Source organism: Quercus suber, unplaced genomic scaffold, assembly GCF_002906115.3.
Source record: "Quercus suber isolate HL8 unplaced genomic scaffold, Cork oak 2.0 scaffold_516, whole genome shotgun sequence".
Classification (NCBI taxonomy): domain Eukaryota; kingdom Viridiplantae; phylum Streptophyta; class Magnoliopsida; order Fagales; family Fagaceae; genus Quercus; species Quercus suber.
Genome location: NW_027069965.1, coordinates 251367 through 270449, shown reverse-complemented (window position 1 = coordinate 270449; position 19083 = coordinate 251367). Strand labels below are relative to the sequence as shown.

General features: G+C 34.6%; 3 protein-coding genes across 5 annotated transcripts; 2 read left to right on the top strand and 1 right to left on the bottom strand.

The window, feature by feature from the left end:
• The first annotated feature begins 642 nt into the window (after positions 1-642).
• Positions 643-8015, top strand: LOC112023924 (alcohol dehydrogenase-like 2). 3 transcript variants are annotated; one of them, XM_065763620.1, is made up of 11 exons: positions 643-661; positions 807-973; positions 1100-1239; positions 1357-1403; positions 1502-1827; positions 4384-4466; positions 5104-5179; positions 6373-6437; positions 6685-6780; positions 7447-7608; positions 7762-8015. In XM_065763620.1, exons 2-11 carry the CDS (start codon positions 922-924, stop codon positions 7876-7878), a joined length of 1164 nt encoding a protein of 387 aa, XP_065619692.1. In that variant the 5' UTR covers positions 643-661; positions 807-921; the 3' UTR covers positions 7879-8015. The 3 variants fall into 3 exon arrangements, with proteins under 3 accessions (XP_065619692.1, XP_023912317.2, XP_023912316.2); XM_024056549.2 differs by lacking the exon at positions 643-661 and having other exon boundaries at positions 754-973; positions 1502-1692; positions 1765-1827; XM_024056548.2 differs by lacking the exon at positions 643-661 and having other exon boundaries at positions 754-973.
• Positions 8016-9338: 1323 nt separating this feature from the next.
• Positions 9339-13025, top strand: LOC112023925 (protein arginine N-methyltransferase 2). Its single transcript, XM_065763617.1, has 4 exons — positions 9339-9675; positions 10784-10983; positions 11066-11261; positions 12597-13025. Exons 1-4 carry the CDS (start codon positions 9402-9404, stop codon positions 12908-12910), a joined length of 984 nt encoding a protein of 327 aa, XP_065619689.1. The 5' UTR covers positions 9339-9401; the 3' UTR covers positions 12911-13025.
• A 1220-nt stretch (positions 13026-14245) lies between these two features.
• LOC112023923 (subtilisin-like protease SBT1.7) lies at positions 14246-16968 on the bottom strand. Its single transcript, XM_024056547.2, has one exon. The coding sequence runs from the start codon at positions 16860-16862 to the stop codon at positions 14544-14546; it is 2319 nt and encodes a 772-aa protein (XP_023912315.1). The 5' UTR covers positions 16863-16968; the 3' UTR covers positions 14246-14543.
• Positions 16969-19083: the final 2115 nt, after the last annotated feature.

Sequence of the window (19083 nt, the reverse complement as noted above, 5' to 3'; positions counted from 1 at the left end):
ACCAAGAGAGAGAGCAAATCACCAAACCGCAAAATCAAAACCAAGCGACAACAAACCTCTCTCACTATTCCAAATTACAACCCGCAAATATCAAATAACCAAATAAAGAGAGAGCATTTTTCTCACATACTCTCATTTTTCTCTCTAATTTCCTGTAGCAGCACTATGCTTATATAGGAGACTTGAGTTAGCTAGTAATCCAAAAACAAAAAGGACTAGACTTCTTTTCCACACACAAAAAGAGAATCGCTCTTATTCCAAATAGAACTCAAAATTAAGTGGTAGACAAAACTTCTAATAAAGTTTGATAACTTCAAACAACAGTAACCCAAAAGGAATAAAATTTCTTCTTTATCCAAATCCAACAAGGAGTTGAATTCCTAATTCAAGCCATAATCATTACATACCTAGGGAACAAAAGTTTGGCCACACAATTTTTTTCACAACATATATATTGAGATTTGCAAGTTATAAATGGTGAACAATAGAAATAATGTTAATAATAGGCTTACATGAGGGTGGTTGTCCATGACTTATAACTTATTTCTCAATGCATTTTTTTTAAGAGGTTGTGTTATATTGGCAAAGTTAAGAAAACAAAGCATTACATAATACAGTAGGTTTTCCCTGTATACCGTTTTCCCATTGAAAATAAAATTAGGTATGGAAATCAATTTTATATTGTATTAATATATATATATATATATATTTTTTTTTTTTTGGTTGAGAATCCACCGACACAAATCAATTTTATATCAAAATCTGTACTTGTTTCTAAATGTTTGACTTGCCACTCAACTCCATAGACAGATCAATTGAAAAGAAAGGTAGAAAGAAGATCAAAGCAAAGAACTCTCTCATCTCTCTGAGCTTTGGTCAAGAAGAGTCATATATAGAATCTAGTTTAATTCATCCATTGCCATGGAGAGCAATAACAAATCAGAAACTGCAGGAAAAGTTTTAAGATGCAAAGGTACTCTTTCTTCATTTACATTCCATTTCTATTAATTTATCAGCTTTAGTTTCTATCTTTTCTAGGCTATTTGGATATCTATTATATATTAACTACATTTTGTTTCTTTGTTTGCAACCCGAACAGCTGCAATTTCCAGGATTCCGGGAGAGCCACTCGTGATAGAGGACATTGAAGTAGACCCCCCACAAGCTTGGGAGATTCGGATCAAAATTATATGCACATCCCTGTGTCACACTGATATCACCTTTTGGAAAATGGAAGCAGTAAGTTCTTCCCCACCATAGAAATAACAAATATATAGTTCTCCTATTAAGTCTACTCATTACTATCCAACGTAAATTTCCAAAAGTTTTAAATGGAATTAGTGCATTATTCTCTAGGGACCTGCTGCAATTTTTCCAAGAATTTTTGGGCATGAAGCTGTTGGGTAATTTTATACGACTCCACCTATCCTTATGAATTATTATTCTTCATATGAATTTATAGCTTGTGTTATAGTTTTGGCTTTTTGGTGGTGATATATAGTGTTGTTGAAAGCGTGGGAGAGCATGTAGAAGAATTTACAGCGGGAGATACAGTGTTGCCAGTGTTCCTACCGAATTGCAATGAATGCAGCGACTGCGAGTCTCAAAAGAGCAACATGTGCTCAATATTTGAGAACAATTTTTCCCCTGAAATGCCTAGGGATGGTACTAGTAGATTTAAGGACATGAATGGTAAGATTTTGCACCATTTCTTGTGGGTGTCTAGCTTCTCTGAGTATACAGTGGTAGATGTAACCCATGCAGTGAAGATTACTCCTGAGATTCCAGTTGATAAGGCTTGCTTGCTTGGTTGTGGAGTGTCCACAGGTTAGTCTTTGAAAATTTCCACATGAATTGACTACATACTTTTTATAGACCATCAAATTGACAAGGGCCGTACTAGGAAGTTATTATCATTTGTGTTGTTCGTTTTTTGTCTATATAATATATTTGGCCAGAGTTTCGGATTGTACAATCTTTCAAAGAGTTTCAATGGAGTAACATTTTTTCTGGTCATATTCAACCGAATAATGGTTTTCTTCTCTGGTTAATTATTTTGAAACTAATTAATAATTGAAAAATGGAGAATAAATCGTAGTTTTCTGTGAAGCATAAGCAACCAGCAATCAAGTGGTGGCCAGGAAATAGAGCAGAAAGACTTTGATAATCGATAACCACCGATGACTTCTAGAGTTATATCAACCTGTCGGCCATTGTGGTAAAGTCACTTTGCTGAATGCTGCATTGCATAGAGCAAGTCTAGGTTATTTTTGTAGTTTTATTTCCAATCAATTAGTGAAATTTGGATTTTGGCCAAAAAGCAGATAAGGACCACAACCTACTGCCATGTTAGGTGAAGTGGTACTGGTATCTTCCCTTGTCATGAAGTCATGGAGGTATTTATGGGCTCGCTTTTGTTAGTTCGCTTTCATTGGTTCAGGTCTTGAGGGTGGGTTTGGGGTTAGAATTTATGTTATTAAGGTTTTTAAATTACTGAGTTCCAGTTAGTTTAATTAGTAAAATGTTTTATTCTTAAATAAAAGATCTAGGGTTCAATCTCTATCTACATAAAAAACTGATTAATGTCTTGGTCTGATGATAAAGAACTGTAAGATAAAACAATCTCTCATAAAAAAATAAAAAAAAGTTTTTTAGAGTATTAAGAAAAAGGTTTTTGGCCTTTTCTTTTTGCTTTCAAATAATCTAAAACTTTTAGATATTTTTTTTTTATAAATAAAGTTAGTTTTTTTTTTCAAATAATCTAAAACTATATATCTTTAAAAAAAAGAAAAAAAGAAAAAAAGAAAAAAAACCTAGTTTTTTAATTTATTTTTTCAAATAATCTAAAACTTTGTCTATATCTTTTGAAAAAATAACATTGACTATACAAATAGATAACTGCAAATAAGATGTTTTTAGATTTACAATTAGTCAAATAGTTTTTTTTTTTTTTTTTTGGAGAGATAATTAAAACATACTGCTAATTCCGTAACTCGAACTCTTTTCTCCCCTAAACCCCCAAGCACTTTGTGCATGAGGAGATGCCAATTCAACTGCAAAGTCTTTGGCTAGTCAAATAGTTTCTCAAAAGAGAGAAAGATTCAAATGTTGATTCATCAATTTTTGGAATATACTGCGTGCCACATGTTTTATCATTATCATCATTAAATTATTACTTTAACTTTATAATTAATGTTAGTAAAATAATAATAATGTTTCTCTAATTATAATTGTTATTATTATTATAAGGACCAAGTTTGAATTTCAAGCCCACTGTGTGAATGAATTTAGGCCTAAAAATGCCCAAAATAATCAATTTGTGGAGAATGGGTTTGAATACTGGCTGTAGTTGATCAAACAACCACTCAATGGATCCAGATGATAAAAGAACAAAAAGAAAAAGGCACGTATTGGAGAAAAATTATCCTTGGCAAAGTCCGAGGAGGTCTGATCTTCTATATTACTCTCAGGTTCAATTACAAGTTTGTTTATTAAACGCTATAGTGTTTCTTCTCATGAGTTCTCTATCCCCCATTCTGGTTGCCACCCCTCTCTTATATACTCCCTTTCTTTTTCATCTCCACCTTCCACGTGTATGCAAGATGGTTGGTGTTGATACTTGTCTCATCAACCCCTCCCATAAGTCTTCATCTAGTAGCTGTGAGGCTGAAATGCACTATTCAGGTATCACCTCCACATTAATGCGGCCAGGGAGTTAGTTGTAAAGCATTTAATGCGAAGGTAGTAGGTTTTGTAGATATTTGTTGCCTTCCTCTACTCCTCTCCTATCCAATGTCTGACTTCTAACCGTGATGCAACCTGATAGGATGTTCAGGACGGTAGGACATTCCTACTGATCTTGGATCCACATTTCTAATATAACTTCTCTCCTCAGATATCTTTTGGACTATCATGTACAATCCTTATCTCTTCCTCTTCTACCATTCCCATAATAACATTGTTTGACCATCCTCGGACAAGTAAATATCTTCGGATTAGGCCATAGGCCCAATATATACAATTTTAACAGTACCTTCTGGTTATCTAGCCCCCACAATAATTATTATTATTATTTGTGGTAGCTTAGCATTATTTGAAACCCAATATTCAAGAGTTAATAAGACCTGTCATGTTACCACCAACCATCAAAATCATTAATATAAATCATGATGCTGCACCACCTACCCTTTTATGGTGATGCCTACATCCACTAAAATTGACTAATTGTGGTGTTCAATTGTAAAATTATTAAAACAATAATAATTGGATAACTTGGTTTTTAAAATTTTTTGGTTCCCTACAATTTTTTTTTTTCCCTAATTTTCTTTGTGTTATTTGCGAAGCGGAAGAGATTACTACTAACAGGTTTTCCTGTGGTTGCAGGAATTGGAGCAGCGTGGAAGGTAGCTGAGGTGGAAGAGGGATCCACGGTGGCTATCTTTGGGCTTGGACCAGTAGGACTTGCGGTATGTAAATAGATTTTATTGATCTCAATGGCTAATGTGAATTTTGCTCAACGTTTCAAGTTCATAGTTGGTTTGTTCACCGTGCATCTTAGCTTTACGGACATAAACATTTAAATTAGGATGGAGTATAATTTTTATATTTTATATATATATATATATATATATCCACAGCTAAACCAGGTTGGGTTCCAATATAAATAAAGTCCCAACAAAATCAAGACACATACATTTAAATTAGGATGGAGTATAATTTTTATATTTTATATATATATATATATATCCACAGCTAAACCAGGTTGGGTTCCAATATAAATAAAGTCCCAACAAAATCAAGACACAACACAAGGGACCCCAAAAAAGAAAAAACAAAACCAAGATAAAAATAATAATACAAAAAGTTCAGAACAAATTTGATCATTTTACAGACAAATCAAGATTGGGCCAATTAGGTGACTTTTTAGAAAGTACAGAATTTTTTAGATCGCGGATGTCTTTTCTCAAAGGGAATGGGTATCAAATCCACTTATCAATTCGTTCCTCTAAATAATTGATACCGAATGGGAAAAAAAAAAAGAATTACTACCTAACAAAAGTAATTGTAATTTAAATGAATTTAAGAAGCACAAATTGATAACAGGTTGCGGAGGGAGCAAGACAAAGAGGAGCTTTAAAGATTATAGCTGTTGATTTGAATCCTGAAAAATTCGACATAGGTAAGCTGTCTATTAATTAACCTAAGGTTTCCTTTTATTTTCTACATTATCATTTATCAATGAGAGATGCGACGTCTACAACAATTTTACAACAAATCACAGGTAGTTAGTTGTTATTAGTTCAAATTTGAAACTAACACTAAGATTATTTTTTTGCCCGAACAATAATAACCAGTAATAATCTGCCACTTAGGATTTGTTGTAAAAATATTGTAGACATATCTATCATCTTTATGAATATATCATACTCCTTTGGTTCAAAATAGTTGGTCTTTTATTCCATTTTGGAATGCCTCAAAATGATGTCCTCTTTCTAAAATTAATAAATAAAATTTCTAACTTACCCTTTACTTTATTTAAAAAGTCAATGCCATTCTTTCTATAGTTTAAATTAATGAGAGTTATTTTGGAAATTTGTACATTTTAATTGACAAATAATGGATTAAATGATGTTCCAGTAAAAAGTTTGATTTTCTAAACATGACCAACATTTTGGGATGGAATGAGTATATAAATATAAGCTAAATTGCAAACTATACCCCTATAGAACTGTTGGATTTTAATTTAATACAAAATTAAAGTGCAATTAGAATCCAATTAAACTTCACCCCCTATTTTACTCCTGAAAGTTGGAGGTGTTTGGATTGTACACCCTAATGTTTTAGAATTTGGATTTTACCTCCCTAAAATTTGGAGGCATTTGGATTTTACTTCATAAAATTTCGGGATTTTTGGATTTTACACCTTAAAGTTTCAGAATTTAAGAGTATAAAATCCAAACACCCCTAAACTTTAGAGTAAAAGTTCAATCCAGAATTTAAATTGGATTCTAATTGCACTTTAATTTTGTATTAAATATCATTTTAATTGAACAATAATTTGATGTCAAATTCCTTTAAATTTTCAATTCATGCTAAGTGTTATTCGAATTAAACTTTATTTTTGAGCCAAATATAATTACATGAAATTTCATGCATTTAAACTTAGAATATACTATATATATAATTGTAATTATTTTTAATTGCATCTAACATATAGGGATTATAAGCTCTTTTTTTTTTTTTTTTTAAAGGAGAAATGTAAGCTAGTTATTATTATTATTATTATTATTATTATCATTATTATTTTGTTCTGAAACTGCTAGGAGTATTTAAAAGCTCAACAAGGTTGTTATTTTATTTTAATCTATGCAGGAAAGAAATTTGGAGTCACTGATTTTGTAAACCCTGAAACCTGTGGAGAAAAATCAGTCAGTGAGGTAGGGATTTCTTTTTAATGAAATTATTATTATGATTACTTACCAATGTTCAGTTTTCAAATGGTTTTGAAAGAATAAAATCCCTTCTAACATTTTGCATAGAAAATGCTTTTTATAATAGCCTGGTAGGTAAGGGGGCACCTTTTAAAATGCAAAACAAAGCTATAAAGTTCATTATGTTGTCGGATTGTATTGATAGTATGTGCTCACTTGGAGTTTTTTATTTTTTTGTGACATTGATAATCAGGTGATTAAGGAATTAACAAATGGGGGTGCTGACTATTGCTTTGAGTGCATCGGGTTGGCATCATTAATGCAAGAAGCTTTTCTAAGTAGCCGAAAGGTTCTCTCTCTCTCTCTCAACTTGTGTTTTTTTTAGAGAAAAAATAGAAAAACACTTGTCCAAGGAGTAGCGTGTATCTGTATATAATTCAATAGTTGGGGTAAGGATTTGAATTCTAAACGTCTCATGATTTATGTTTGATATGTTCTTACTAGTTGCTTATTTTTATTTTTATTTTTTTTGAGAAGATGGTTCCTATTGATCTGATAGAACCATTGCATCTTTTCATGATTTGGGTGGTTCATATGCTAACATTATTAATTAATTTTCATTCATGCAAATGAGAGAATCCATAAGTTTTGGTTGCTGTCTTACTCCAAGAAGTTGCAGAAGACACATCAGATGACAGTTTACTTGGTAAAAGATAACCCTAAAATCCCCCATACATCATACATGTGATGTGTAATGTGTCCATAGGGAAAATAATGTGTGTATTGCGTGAAAAAAAGTAAACAAATTAATGTAATGGTTGCTGACCAAATTAGCTCTTTTTTTTTTAGGTAATAATGGATACTTCGTTAGAAAAACTGAACTGTCTAGGTTGTTTAAAACACTTGTTGTCTTCCACTTGTTACCAAATTAGTTGTGACTATCATTTAATAATTTCCTATTCGTTTTGGTGTTGAAGTATTTATTGATTCAATGATTAGTTTTTGATAAAGCCAGGGTTGGGGAAAGACAGTGATACTTGGAGTGGAGACGCATGGTGCGCAAGTGAGTCTTAACCCCTACGAGTTTCTCCGCGGTAGAAGCGTGATTGGCTCATTGTTTGGAGGTGTCAAACCCAAATCTGATATCCCTGTCTTCGCCAAGAAATACCTAGACAATGTATGTTGACATTATTTCACTTATTTACTCTGGCAATATTGGCATTCTTTTATGGTTTACATCAACTATCAGGCAATCACTACTCATGGTGTTGGTGTTGCTCATTATTTTATATATACTGTGTGCTACTAGTGATGTTTGTTTGTGCTGCAGGAGCTTCGTTTGGACGAGTTCATATCGCATGAATTGGGCTTCCAAGACATAAACAAAGCCTTCGAATTGCATCAAGAAGGAAAGAGCCTCCGTTGCATTATATGGATGGATCGCTAGACTGGACTGCTGCCTATGTTGTATCATGTTGTTAATGACAACAGAGGAAATTCATGATACTGTTAAACAATAAGTTGTTAACCATTTAAGATGAAGTCACTCTTCATTATTTTAATTGAATTATATTCTTAATTGAAGTTCTTCCTGCAAGAAAAAAAAAAATAATGTTATGCATTACGCTCACTAAATTTGGGTCATTTTTTAATTTAGTTTATAAGGTTTAAAATTTCAAATTTAGTCCATGATTGTTTACACAATGTCAACTTTTTGTCTTTAATAATGTGACCTTTAATTTAAATACTAAATAAGTACCTGAAATGTCACGGGACTTATAATGTTATGCAATGTACGCTCACTAAATTTGGGTCATTTTAATTTAGTTTATAAGGTTTAAATTTCAAATTTAGTCCATGATGATTTACACAATGTCATATATCTATCTTTAATAATATGACTGTTAAATACTAAATAAGTACCTGAAACGTCAAAGAACTTATAACTCAATGACATTGTTTGCTCTCTCTCTCTCTCTCTCTCTCTCTCTCTCTCTCTCTCTCTCTCTCTCTCTCTCTCTCTTCTCTCTCTCTCTCTCTCTCTCTCTCTCTCTCTCTCTCTCTCTCTCTCTCTCTCTCTCTCTCTCAAGAAGAAGAAGAAGAAGAAGAAGAAGGCATTGCTTACTCTCCTTTTTAAGAACTCCATATCAAGAATTACTTTTCTAGTGATTATAATGAGTAATTCTAGAATACATGTGTGTTTTGACATGTGAGTAGTGAGGTCTTTTATATGTAAATAATTGATTGCAAAGTTTTTTTTTTTTTTTGGTGAGGGGGGGGGGGTGGTGGGGATTATACTTATCTATCTTAAACTATATCATCGATTACACTTTGCACCCCAACATCAAGTTTGCTGTTAACTTTAATAGAAAAATATGGCACCATGTGAAAAGACTTAATTGGCCATCTTCTTAATCCCTTAAAAACAAATGAGAAATTACACTTTACTACCTTAAATTATACTACTGATTACACTTTGCACCTTAAACTTTGAACTTTTATCCAAGTTAACATCAAACTTAATGCCGGAGTGCAAAGTGTAATAAGGGTTATAATTTAAGGTGCAAATATTGCATTCGAAGAGTTTATAATGCAAAGTGTAATATGAAGTATAGTTTAGGGTAGCAAAGTATAATCTTCTCAAGTTTTTTTTTTTTTTTTTTTTGATCGATTTAGGATTAGCTTTGCCTCAATTTTTCAAGAGAAAATTCTCATGAATGTTTCCACCAATTCTTGACAAATAAAAATTCACCTAAATTTTAAAGGATGTAGAGTTCATTTTTAGTGAAAGGGTGGGAAAATAAAAAAATAAAATAAAATAAAATAAAAAAATCAGCAGGGGGTTTTCAATAATAAAAAAAAAAACCTCAGTGGAGGTAAGTCTAATTAATTTATTATTTATCCTTTGAAAGTGAAACTTTGTGCAGAGGGTTATAGTTTACGTTTTCATTAGTTACTGCTGAGCTCGACATGGAACAAGGGGAGCAACTATGTGAGGCCGCGAGGAGCGGCGACTTGGACAATCTGAGAGCTCTAATAGACTCCGGTGCCGACGTGTCCTATTTCGACGGTGAAGGCCTCACTCCGCTCATGCACGCGGCCAAGCACGGCCACGCCGCCGTCGTCAAGACCCTTCTCGACGCCGGCGCGCCGTGGAACGCCCTCTCTCCCTCCAACTTCTCCGCCGGCGATTTCGCCATGGAAGCTTCCAACCAGGAAGCTTATGATACCCTCGTCAATGCTGGTACGCACTTTGCTACTCTCTCTAATGGTGCTCTAGAATTTTTCTTGTCAATTTTAAGAGGCAATGATTTATGCTACTATATGCTACCACTTTAGGCAGCGCTTACATTATAGTGAAAGTTTTATATCAAATAAATTTTTGGGTAACTTAGGTACAGTTTCTTAGCTTATGTACATTTCTAAATTGAATTCAAACATGTGTGGCTTCATTGGCTAATGCAGCACAAACATTGTTATCTTCCACCAACAACAATTAAATTGAGTTATGTGGTTTGTTGGTCAATGCAATGACATGGTTGTATCTAATTGGAGCCCATTGTTGCTTCTCTAGACAACTACACAATGGATATATTTTGTTTTAGTTCAAAATAGAATTAGTCTCGCAAAGAGCCTTGTTTCTCAACTAGCTTCCTAGTGTTTCCAATGAAGATATCCAGGGTTCGAATCCCCCTCCCTCATTGCTAGGAAGTACAAACACTTCATTTGGGGTGCCATATCTACATGCGTGTCCCATTCGTGTCCTTTGTTAAAAAAAAAAATTGCAGAACACGGCCAGAACACAAGAACAAGAAGAATCAAATATTCTTTTACAAAACAAAGAGAGCATTCATGCTCTTAATAGTAATAGTGCATTTGAAAATTAATAAATCTTTATTCTTGGTTTGCATTCTAATTTCTAAATATCCTTTAATAGTCATGGATTTTCTTTATTATCTATTATTACTCTTAATTTGATATATATATATATATATATAACATTATATGACAAAAAAATGCTTAATAATATATAGAAAATAAAAATAAAAATATATTTAATAATTATTAAATAGACGTGTTCTGCCGTACCCTTGTCCTATTTTTTCAAAAATTGATGCATTACCATATCGTACCCGCACCCGTACCCATGTCCGTGCTTCTTAGCCCCATTGTTACTTTCGAATTAGAAAGCAGAGTTAGTCTCTTTAATTATGTTTGTATACGAAGCTAATAAGCTTCAGCTCAAATGGCACGTTTCCCCTCAGATAAGTAGGGGGTGGAGGGTGAGGTTAACTTTACCAATAAAAAATTTAAGTAATAAAAAATAAAAAAGTGTATTTGCACATGAACAGGGATTCAAGCTGAATTGGTCCTAGGAACAATTGCGAGGAGAAAAAATGAAAATGGTGATTTTGATGGAGCTTACTTGGAAGACAGGGTTACTTTTAGTGAGGATAAACTGATGGACTCTGATAGCAAGGCTGTCATGATGGCTTGGGAGAAACCATTGATGGAAGCTCATGCCAAAGCTGTTTGCTCAGGAGGTGGTCACATTCTGAACGTTGGATTTGGAATGGGTCTTGTGGATACTGCCATTCAGCAATATGCACCTGTAACACACACTATTTGGTCACATTCTGAACGTTGGATTTGGAATGGGTCTTGTGGATACTGCCATTCAGCAATATGCACCTGTAACACACACTATTGTTGAGGCTCACCCTGAAGTTTATAAGCGTATGCTTCGTACTGGTTGGGGCGATAAGGATAATGTAAAGATAATATTTGGCCGTTGGCAAGATGTTCTTTCTCAACTTGAATCTTATGATGGTAACTCCAGAATCTTAGTTGCCCTTTTGGCTTTATACATGTGCTTCTTTATGTTTTATGTTTCATGAACTAGTGCACACTCATGTCCAAGTGTACACACACACATATGGAACAATAACACCACAACTACATTATTTTGGCTTTTCTCTTTATGAGATTATCTCAGTGCGTTAAGCTGTGTATGCATGTTTTTTGTGTTTGAACTATATGTGCAATTCATATGAGGGCTGACTGGAATATTAAATTTAATAACTCCTGTTGAATTGTTTAATTTCCACTGTTCTTTTTTTTACTAACTCATAGATCCTCAAAACATCAGCTGAATTGTTTAATTTTCACCATTTCCATGTATTAATTATGATTTTTTCTGTACCAGCTAACATTTCCCCAATCAAGGTCTATTAATGAAAAATATAAGTTACGTAGAAATTTCATCAGCCTAACATGTATTACTTGAGAGGAAATCTGTATCCATTCACCTGTATATATTCTTGATACTGGAGATAGGATTGGAGTAAGTTAAAGCTGTCAATTTGGAGGAATTTTAGGAGAAGATGAGATTGAAGCTAGGGCTTTTGATTAGGTGTGAGGGTAACGACATGCTGATTATATGAGAGAGAGAGAGAGAGAGAGAGAGAGAGAGAGAGAATGTTTAAACTGGTGATTCAGAGGTCTTCAAAACATTAGCTGAATTCTTTAATCTTCACTATTTCCTTATACCAATTATGATTTTTTTCTGTACTAGTTAACATTTCCCCAATCAAGGTTTATCTATACAAAATATAAGTTACGCATAACTTTCATCAGCCTAACATGTATTACTGCAGAGGACATTTGTAGCTGTTCACTTGTATATATCCTTGATACTGGAGATGGGATTGGGGCAGAGAGAAAGAGGATGAGTGAACTGGTGGCTCAGTTTGTGAGGGGAAGGAAATAAACATCAATGTGTCTCTTAAGATTATATGGTATATATTCATTAAAAAATTAAAAAAAAAGATTATATGGGTATAATTTGGGTGCCAGTGAATTGACTAAGCACACTCAATTGACTGTTGATTCATATGCTTCAATGTATCTGAGATTTCTCTGACTGGGGCATAATGAACTTGCATGAATTGAGACAGTTATTCTTGTCTTGTAGTTGACTAAATTAATTCCACTTTCCAACCTGTCGTAGTAAATCTGCAAGTCTATTTTCTTTGCTAGTAAGTTTTGAAATATGACATATTTTTTCCTGAATGAAAACACAATCATTGGTACAACATGTATCCATATGACAAACCTGTATTGCCTTATGTTTATATGATAACTCTCTAACATGTTAGCTTTCAGGTATTTTCTTTGATACTTATGGAGAGTATTATGAAGACTTGAGAGAGTTCCATCAACATCTTCCTATGTTATTGAAGCCTGGGGGAATCTACTCATTCTTCAATGGCCTTTGTGGAGGTAATGCTTTCTTCCATGTTGTCTACTGTCATTTAGTTTCTCTGGAACTTGAGAATTTGGGCTACTCCACACAGTTGATACCCTTGCCTGTTAAGGATTGCTTAGGAGAAGAAGTTTGGGAAGGTGTGAAACACAAATATTGGCAGCTTGATACGTATTACCTTCCTGTTTGTCAGTCAATGCAGGATTCTGAATGATGCTTGATTTTATTTTTTACGGATAATTTGAGAAGTGCTTCTAACAAGTTACAAGTCTTTTTCCTTTTTAATTAATGAAGTACTTATTTATTAAAAAAAAAAACAAGTTTCAGTATTCTTTGATGCTTGTGTTATCCTTTTATTTATGAGTTTGTAGGGTTAAAATCCTCTTAAAAATAATAGTCGTGGAATTTTCTACATATTGGAAATATATGGCATCACATTTTTATTGATTTGAGCCTACCATGGCAATGAAACTTGAAACCATCAGTTCAAGAATGTATTAGGGATGTGGAATTTGCAGTGGAAACATAATTGATAAATTCATTTTGTATGTTCTTAGTAACCATGAAATTGCTCAAAGCTATAAAGAAACAGGAGACAATTGACCGTGATCTTTAAACAGATAGGATATTTCTTCCAAAGAAAACTCACATGGTTCCCTCAATTTCTTTATCAATTTCATCTAAAACCAGTGTTCCATTGTTCTGCACTCTGAGTAGCGGGCATACAATAGACAATGCAATAAAACAGTAGCAACCGATCCCCCACACCTTAATATGTTTTTCCTTGATCTGTTGAGTTCCAAGATAAGAATAAGGTTTTGAAATTATACAAATTCCTCTTAAGTTGTTCTCAGTGAAAGAACCGCATAAGCATACTTTTTCTGGTTCAAAGTTAAATCTTTTCATTATGTTAATTTGAGATGAAATTATTATAAAATAATAATAGAATTTTGTATAGCATATCAGATTGTATTACATAGTGGCTGACAATAGCTTGCAGATTTAGTATGCATGCTTATAGCTATACTCACGGAAGTGGAAGGGCACATGGCTTAATTATGGGAAAGCAGGTATTCCAATAATTGGTGTAGGATGATACCTGAAATGGTCTTTATGTTGTTCTATTGCCCATAAAGTTCTTATTGCAATTTGAGGGTTTTTTTTTTTTTTTTTGGGGGGGGGGGGGGGGGGGGGGGGTGGGGGTGTGGTGTGGGTTGTAATTTGGTTTAGAGAACCACGAGTACTACTAATAGCAAGCTTCCAACCAATCAAAGGACTTAAATATCCTACAAAAGCCAGGATAACAATAATCAGTTGGAAGGCCCATAATTAAATACTACAAGTCGTTTACATGGATTTACGTGCAGTAAAAGAGGTGATGTAGATGCCAGATGTACAAGACACCTCTCTAACTCAGTATTGGTTTTGTTACTATTTAGAGTATGAAGCCGTGACTGTAACGAAATAGCAGTTTCCTGTGCTTCCTTATTTACAATAACAATTTCGGTAATCCTATTGTGGAAGTTGTTTGTAAATCACAAAATCAAGGTAAACTGCAAAACCAGCCTCTTTTTCTTCAATTTTGTGAACCATGATAGACAAGATGAGAGACTTCTAGAAATGTTACAACATAGTAATTAAATTTAAAACTCACAACCCAATCCCTTACAAGGTTTGCTGTACAATTATTTTTTCTAGATTCTTTCCTTCCCTAGATTTAACAGCATCTGAAGTAAGCCTGGGGGTGGAACATAAGAAAAAGGAAAACAACAAGACAAACTAAATCTTAATACAAGGAGGGTGAGCATCTTGCCATCTACACATTGTTAGCACCTCAGAGCTCGTGATTATGTCCAGCTGAAAGCAATCGGGCTACCAACAATGTGTTTCCCATCCGACCATTTCAAATGAGCGAAGCTGGTTGTACCAGATGGCATAGAAATGGTATTGAAAGTAACAGTGTAACTCTTCTTCTCATTCTGTTCACTAAAAGTCAGTGATTCTGGCTCTACCAAGATCTTCACTGAGGGATCTTGTGATGACACAGAAGCCTTATATGTTGCCGGCGTGCCCACGTTAGTCAGAGTCCTAGTATATTTAACAGATTTGCTAGGTGCACCATCGCCGCCCCTTTCATCTGAAGTTGTGTTTAGAGGAACAGCAAAAGATGGGTAATTAAAATCTTCTAGGCTGTATTTTTTGCTTGAATCACAGGTGAAATTTAGGTTTGTGATGGACTTAATAGCAGCTGGGCTATAGTGTAAGGCACATAGGAAGTATAGGTAGTCATCAACTGTCACATCATATACAAGACCAGGATCAAGAGCAGCCAAAGGATTCACATGTCCAGCACCGTAGTCAAACGGTGTTGATGATTTTCCAGTAGCAACATCTTTTATGGTTTCCCCATCTGTGTATGTCGTATAAGCTGTGGTCATGAGGGCAGACCTAATGGCTGCAGGGCTCCATTCCTGGTGAACAGCCTTTACGAATGCTGCTAACCCGCTAATATGAGGGCACGACATGGATGTTCCGGAAATGATATTGAAGCCCACATGCCTCTTGTCATCGTCCAACCCCGTTGGTCCTACTGCACCCGTCCACCCAGCTAGGATATTGACTCCCGGTGCTATAAGGTCTGGTTTGAGTATTCCTGGAGTAAGCGGATTTGGACCTCTAGAACTGAATGCTGCAACCACTGGTGATGGTTGAACTCCTAATTTTGTGACTGCAGAACCAATTGTAGCTGTGGGATTAGAATCCGAGGAGATATAGGCCTTAATGGCATCGGCGGTGTTTTGTCCTAAAGCTGCTGTTGGCAAGAGATGTGCATCGGCAACTAGCTCCTCACCATAAGAATCTGTGTTAGCTAATATCATCCCCACACCACCAGCTTTTTTAACTACCAAACCTTTTTCCGCCCTAGAATTTAAGCCTCGATCACATACTACAATTTTTCCAGCAACTTTTCCTGAATTTAGACTGCCACCCAAGCACAGAGAACCATATGAAGAGTTGCTTACATTACCAGCATAAACAAGTGGTACTAGAGAATCTGATAACTGTTTCCCGTTATAGAGCGATACACCAGTGTAATTCTTCCCATTTCCAAGGCTAACTTCAACGGGGAAATCACGGTCCAGAGTTCCGGCGCCCACAGTGGTTATCCAAGGCGCAACGTTGGTTAGGCTTTCTGGAGTTGGTCCACCATTTCCAGCCGAGCAAGATACTAGGATTCCATGGGATGTTGCTTTGAAAGCTCCGATGGCAACGATGTCTCTGTCATACGAGTTTATACCTCCCCCAATAGACATGGATATAACATGGACTCCATCCTCAATAGCCTTCTCTAACGCTGCTGCTATATCTGTGGTGAAACATCCACTAAGCCAGCACACCTTGTATATGGCGACTCGGGCATGTGGAGCCATCCCACGAGCTGTCCCCAAAGCATAATTAAGGAGGTTAGCTCCTTCTACGACTGACCCAGCTGCTGTGGTTGAGGTGTGGGTTCCATGGCCATCATCATCCCTAGGTGATTTCGATTCCTTCTGTTCATTAATATTTATGTTTCTTGCTTCATACCCTTTTGAGAAAGACCTTGCACCAATAAGTTTCCGGTTACAGCTTGATGAATTGAAGTTATCACCAACCTCACATTCACCTTTCCAGCCACTTGGTACCGGACCTAGTCCCGTGTCATCAAAGCTCTTTAACTCGGGCCATACACCTGTGTCTAATACTCCAATAATCACCTCGCTCGCTTGCTCGACTGTGGGGAAGAGAGTATCATCAGCTTTGTCTAATCCAAGAAATTTTGGTGACCGAGTTGTATGAAGCTCGTATCTCTCTTCAGGTAGGACAGCCAGAATTCCTGGCTGCTTTTCAAGTGACTCAGCTTCTTCAGCTGTTAGCTGTGTGGAGAAGCCGTGGATTATGGTGTCATAGGTGTAAAGCATGTCTGCTGAGTCTGATACTGACTTTAAAGATGCGGCATACCACTGAGAGTGGTCATTGAAACTCGACGGCATGTTCGTCTTGTCCATGCGAATTATGTAAGTCTGCTTTGATTGCTGGTTTTGCTCTTCTGCTACTGCGTATGTGTAGGAAAACATTAGAAATAGAATTAATACCATCTGTAGAAGCCTGAAAGCCATAATCTTCATCTTCTGGCGGTGTCTCTGTGAGACTGAGAAGAGAGTTTCAGGCTATTGCGTGTTTAAGTTTTAGTGGATATGGCGTAGATGCATCTGTCATAGTCTGGGGGTTTTTAACATGGGTTTTTTTACTCGGACCGGACTGCCAGGTGGGGGACCGGGTTAACATCCAACAGGACACCATTACAGGTTTTTAAAACCGCAAATAAATTTTTATAAATAAATTATTTTACAACATATTTTTTTAAGAAAGTTTTACAACATTTTTATAAATAAATTATTTTATAATATTTTTATAAACTTTTTCTTTATAAACTATTGATGTAACAAATTTTTATAAATTTTTAAGTTAAAATGCAAAATTGACTCTTTAAGTTTCTTCAGATTTCATTTCAGTTCTCTAACTTTACTTTTGTTCATTTCAGCCCTTCAAGTTTTAGATTTATTCAATTAAGGCTTTTCTGTTAACTTTTGTTAAAATTTAAATAAAAAAATTGGAAAATATTTTTCAATCTTTAATTGAATTTTTTTAATTTAAAAAATTTGAAGAAAAATTTATAAAATTGAAAAATTAACCACAACATATAATAAAAGTTGATGGAAAAGCCTTTATTGAATAAACTTGAAAGTTAAAGAACTGAAATAAAATTTGAAGAAATTTAGAAGGTCAATTTTGCATTTTACCCTCATTTTTATCTCGGTCTAGATGTCTAGCTCACCGTTCGTTGCCACCAGACAAGCTATATAATTTCGATCTCTTTTGCCTAAAACCAAAGAAAAGATGAAACTCAGTAGGCGTTACTGAGTTGTGAACTTTGGGTTTATTTTTATTACCTACACACCACCAAATAAAACCAAGAAGAGAACGAAGGCCCTGGACTCTAGTATCTAGGAACGGGTTTGTTTGGTTCGAGATATTTTATGAATTTACTCAAATATTTGATATACTAAAAAAAAAAAAAAACTAACTAATTAATATTATCATAATTAATAAAGTGTAAAAATATATATCTTAAGTCAACATATATATATACATACATACATATATATATATATATATATATGTATATATCTTACCCCAAAACTTTGAACCTCACAAAAAAAATTCCTTTTTGAACAATTTTATTTTTTATTTTTGGTTAAACAGTTTAGTTTTTTTAAAACTATGATTTGAAGAAGAAAATTTTCAGCATACTACTATTCTTCGTTCTTACATAAATGTAGGTCTAATGTGCATAACACACATGTGAAACTCACATTTATGTGAGAGGTGCACAGAAAACTAAATAGTTTCGCATTGTTGAGGATATGTAATTATTCAATACTTATGAAATATAATATTGTGGTACTCCTTTATCTCATATAGATAATAAGTCCAACCATGTAAGTTAGCTTGATAATGAGCTAAGTTTGAGCTTATTATGAAGCTAAATTGCATGCTCAAGCTTAGGTTTTTTTGGTTAACTTGTTCTTTTCACTAACATAGAAAACATAACGAATAAATTTTTTATCACTTCAAAATTAGTATTTAATAACTAATTTATAGATAAATAGATGCAATTTTACTACAAAATTGGTTATTTATATTACTAATAAATTATAAATAATAATATGATATCTTATAAACTTACAAAATTCAATTTCAAGTCTGTGTAATAAATTTTTTTACATGTATATATATATAAACATAAAATTTATTATATACTTTGTAGGGTTAAGGGCCTAAATCATATATTGGGCCTTGGGCCTTGGGCCTTGGGCGAGAGCATGAGTAGTCCAAGGACGAAATAGAAATGAATGGTTTAGACTCAGGACTTAAGGAGTCAGATGCAAATGGGATTGTGGTCCGAGGAGGAATACCTCCTTGGATAAGCTAAACACAAAACAGATGTATATCCCATAGATCAAAGTGACCTTCCAAGAAGGTCCAGTGATAGAGATGTGCCTCAAGAACCCACGAGAAGAAAGGGAACCCAAGAATATCTAAGGAAAAAGCTGCTATCACCACATTAAATACACTGCAGCTACTTTTCTGGCCGTATTTATGTGGAGAAAACTCCCGAACAGTGCTGTCTTGGCTATCACAACTCACAGAAAGCCAAAGAGGATGTCTGATGGGACGGGCACTTAAGTAAGGGCTCAAATGATCGACAAGTGTATGATCAAGATGATCCAAGGGGAAATATACAATGTAAAAGACTCTCCATGAGGGAGGGATTGAAAAAATAGA

What these genes read in the sequence shown, in the direction of transcription:
- LOC112023924 (XM_065763620.1), top strand. Translation starts at nt 922, where the DNA reads ATGGAGAGCAATAACAAATCAGAAACTGCAGGAAAAGTTTTAAGATGC. An exon ending in AAAAGTTTTAAGATGCAAAG is followed by an intron (nt 974 to 1,099) that starts GTACTCTTTCTT and finishes CAACCCGAACAG; the next exon opens with CTGCAATTTCCAGGATTCCG. An exon ending in CTTTTCTAAGTAGCCGAAAG is followed by an intron (nt 6,781 to 7,446) that starts GTTCTCTCTCTC and finishes TGATAAAGCCAG; the next exon opens with GGTTGGGGAAAGACAGTGAT.
- LOC112023925 (XM_065763617.1), top strand. Translation starts at nt 9,402, where the DNA reads ATGGAACAAGGGGAGCAACTATGTGAGGCCGCGAGGAGCGGCGACTTG. An exon ending in TTTGCTCAGGAGGTGGTCAC is followed by an intron (nt 10,984 to 11,065) that starts ATTCTGAACGTT and finishes CTATTTGGTCAC; the next exon opens with ATTCTGAACGTTGGATTTGG. An exon ending in TCAACTTGAATCTTATGATG is followed by an intron (nt 11,262 to 12,596) that starts GTAACTCCAGAA and finishes GTTAGCTTTCAG; the next exon opens with GTATTTTCTTTGATACTTAT.
- LOC112023923 (XM_024056547.2), bottom strand. Translation starts at nt 16,862, where the DNA reads ATGAAGATTATGGCTTTCAGGCTTCTACAGATGGTATTAATTCTATTT.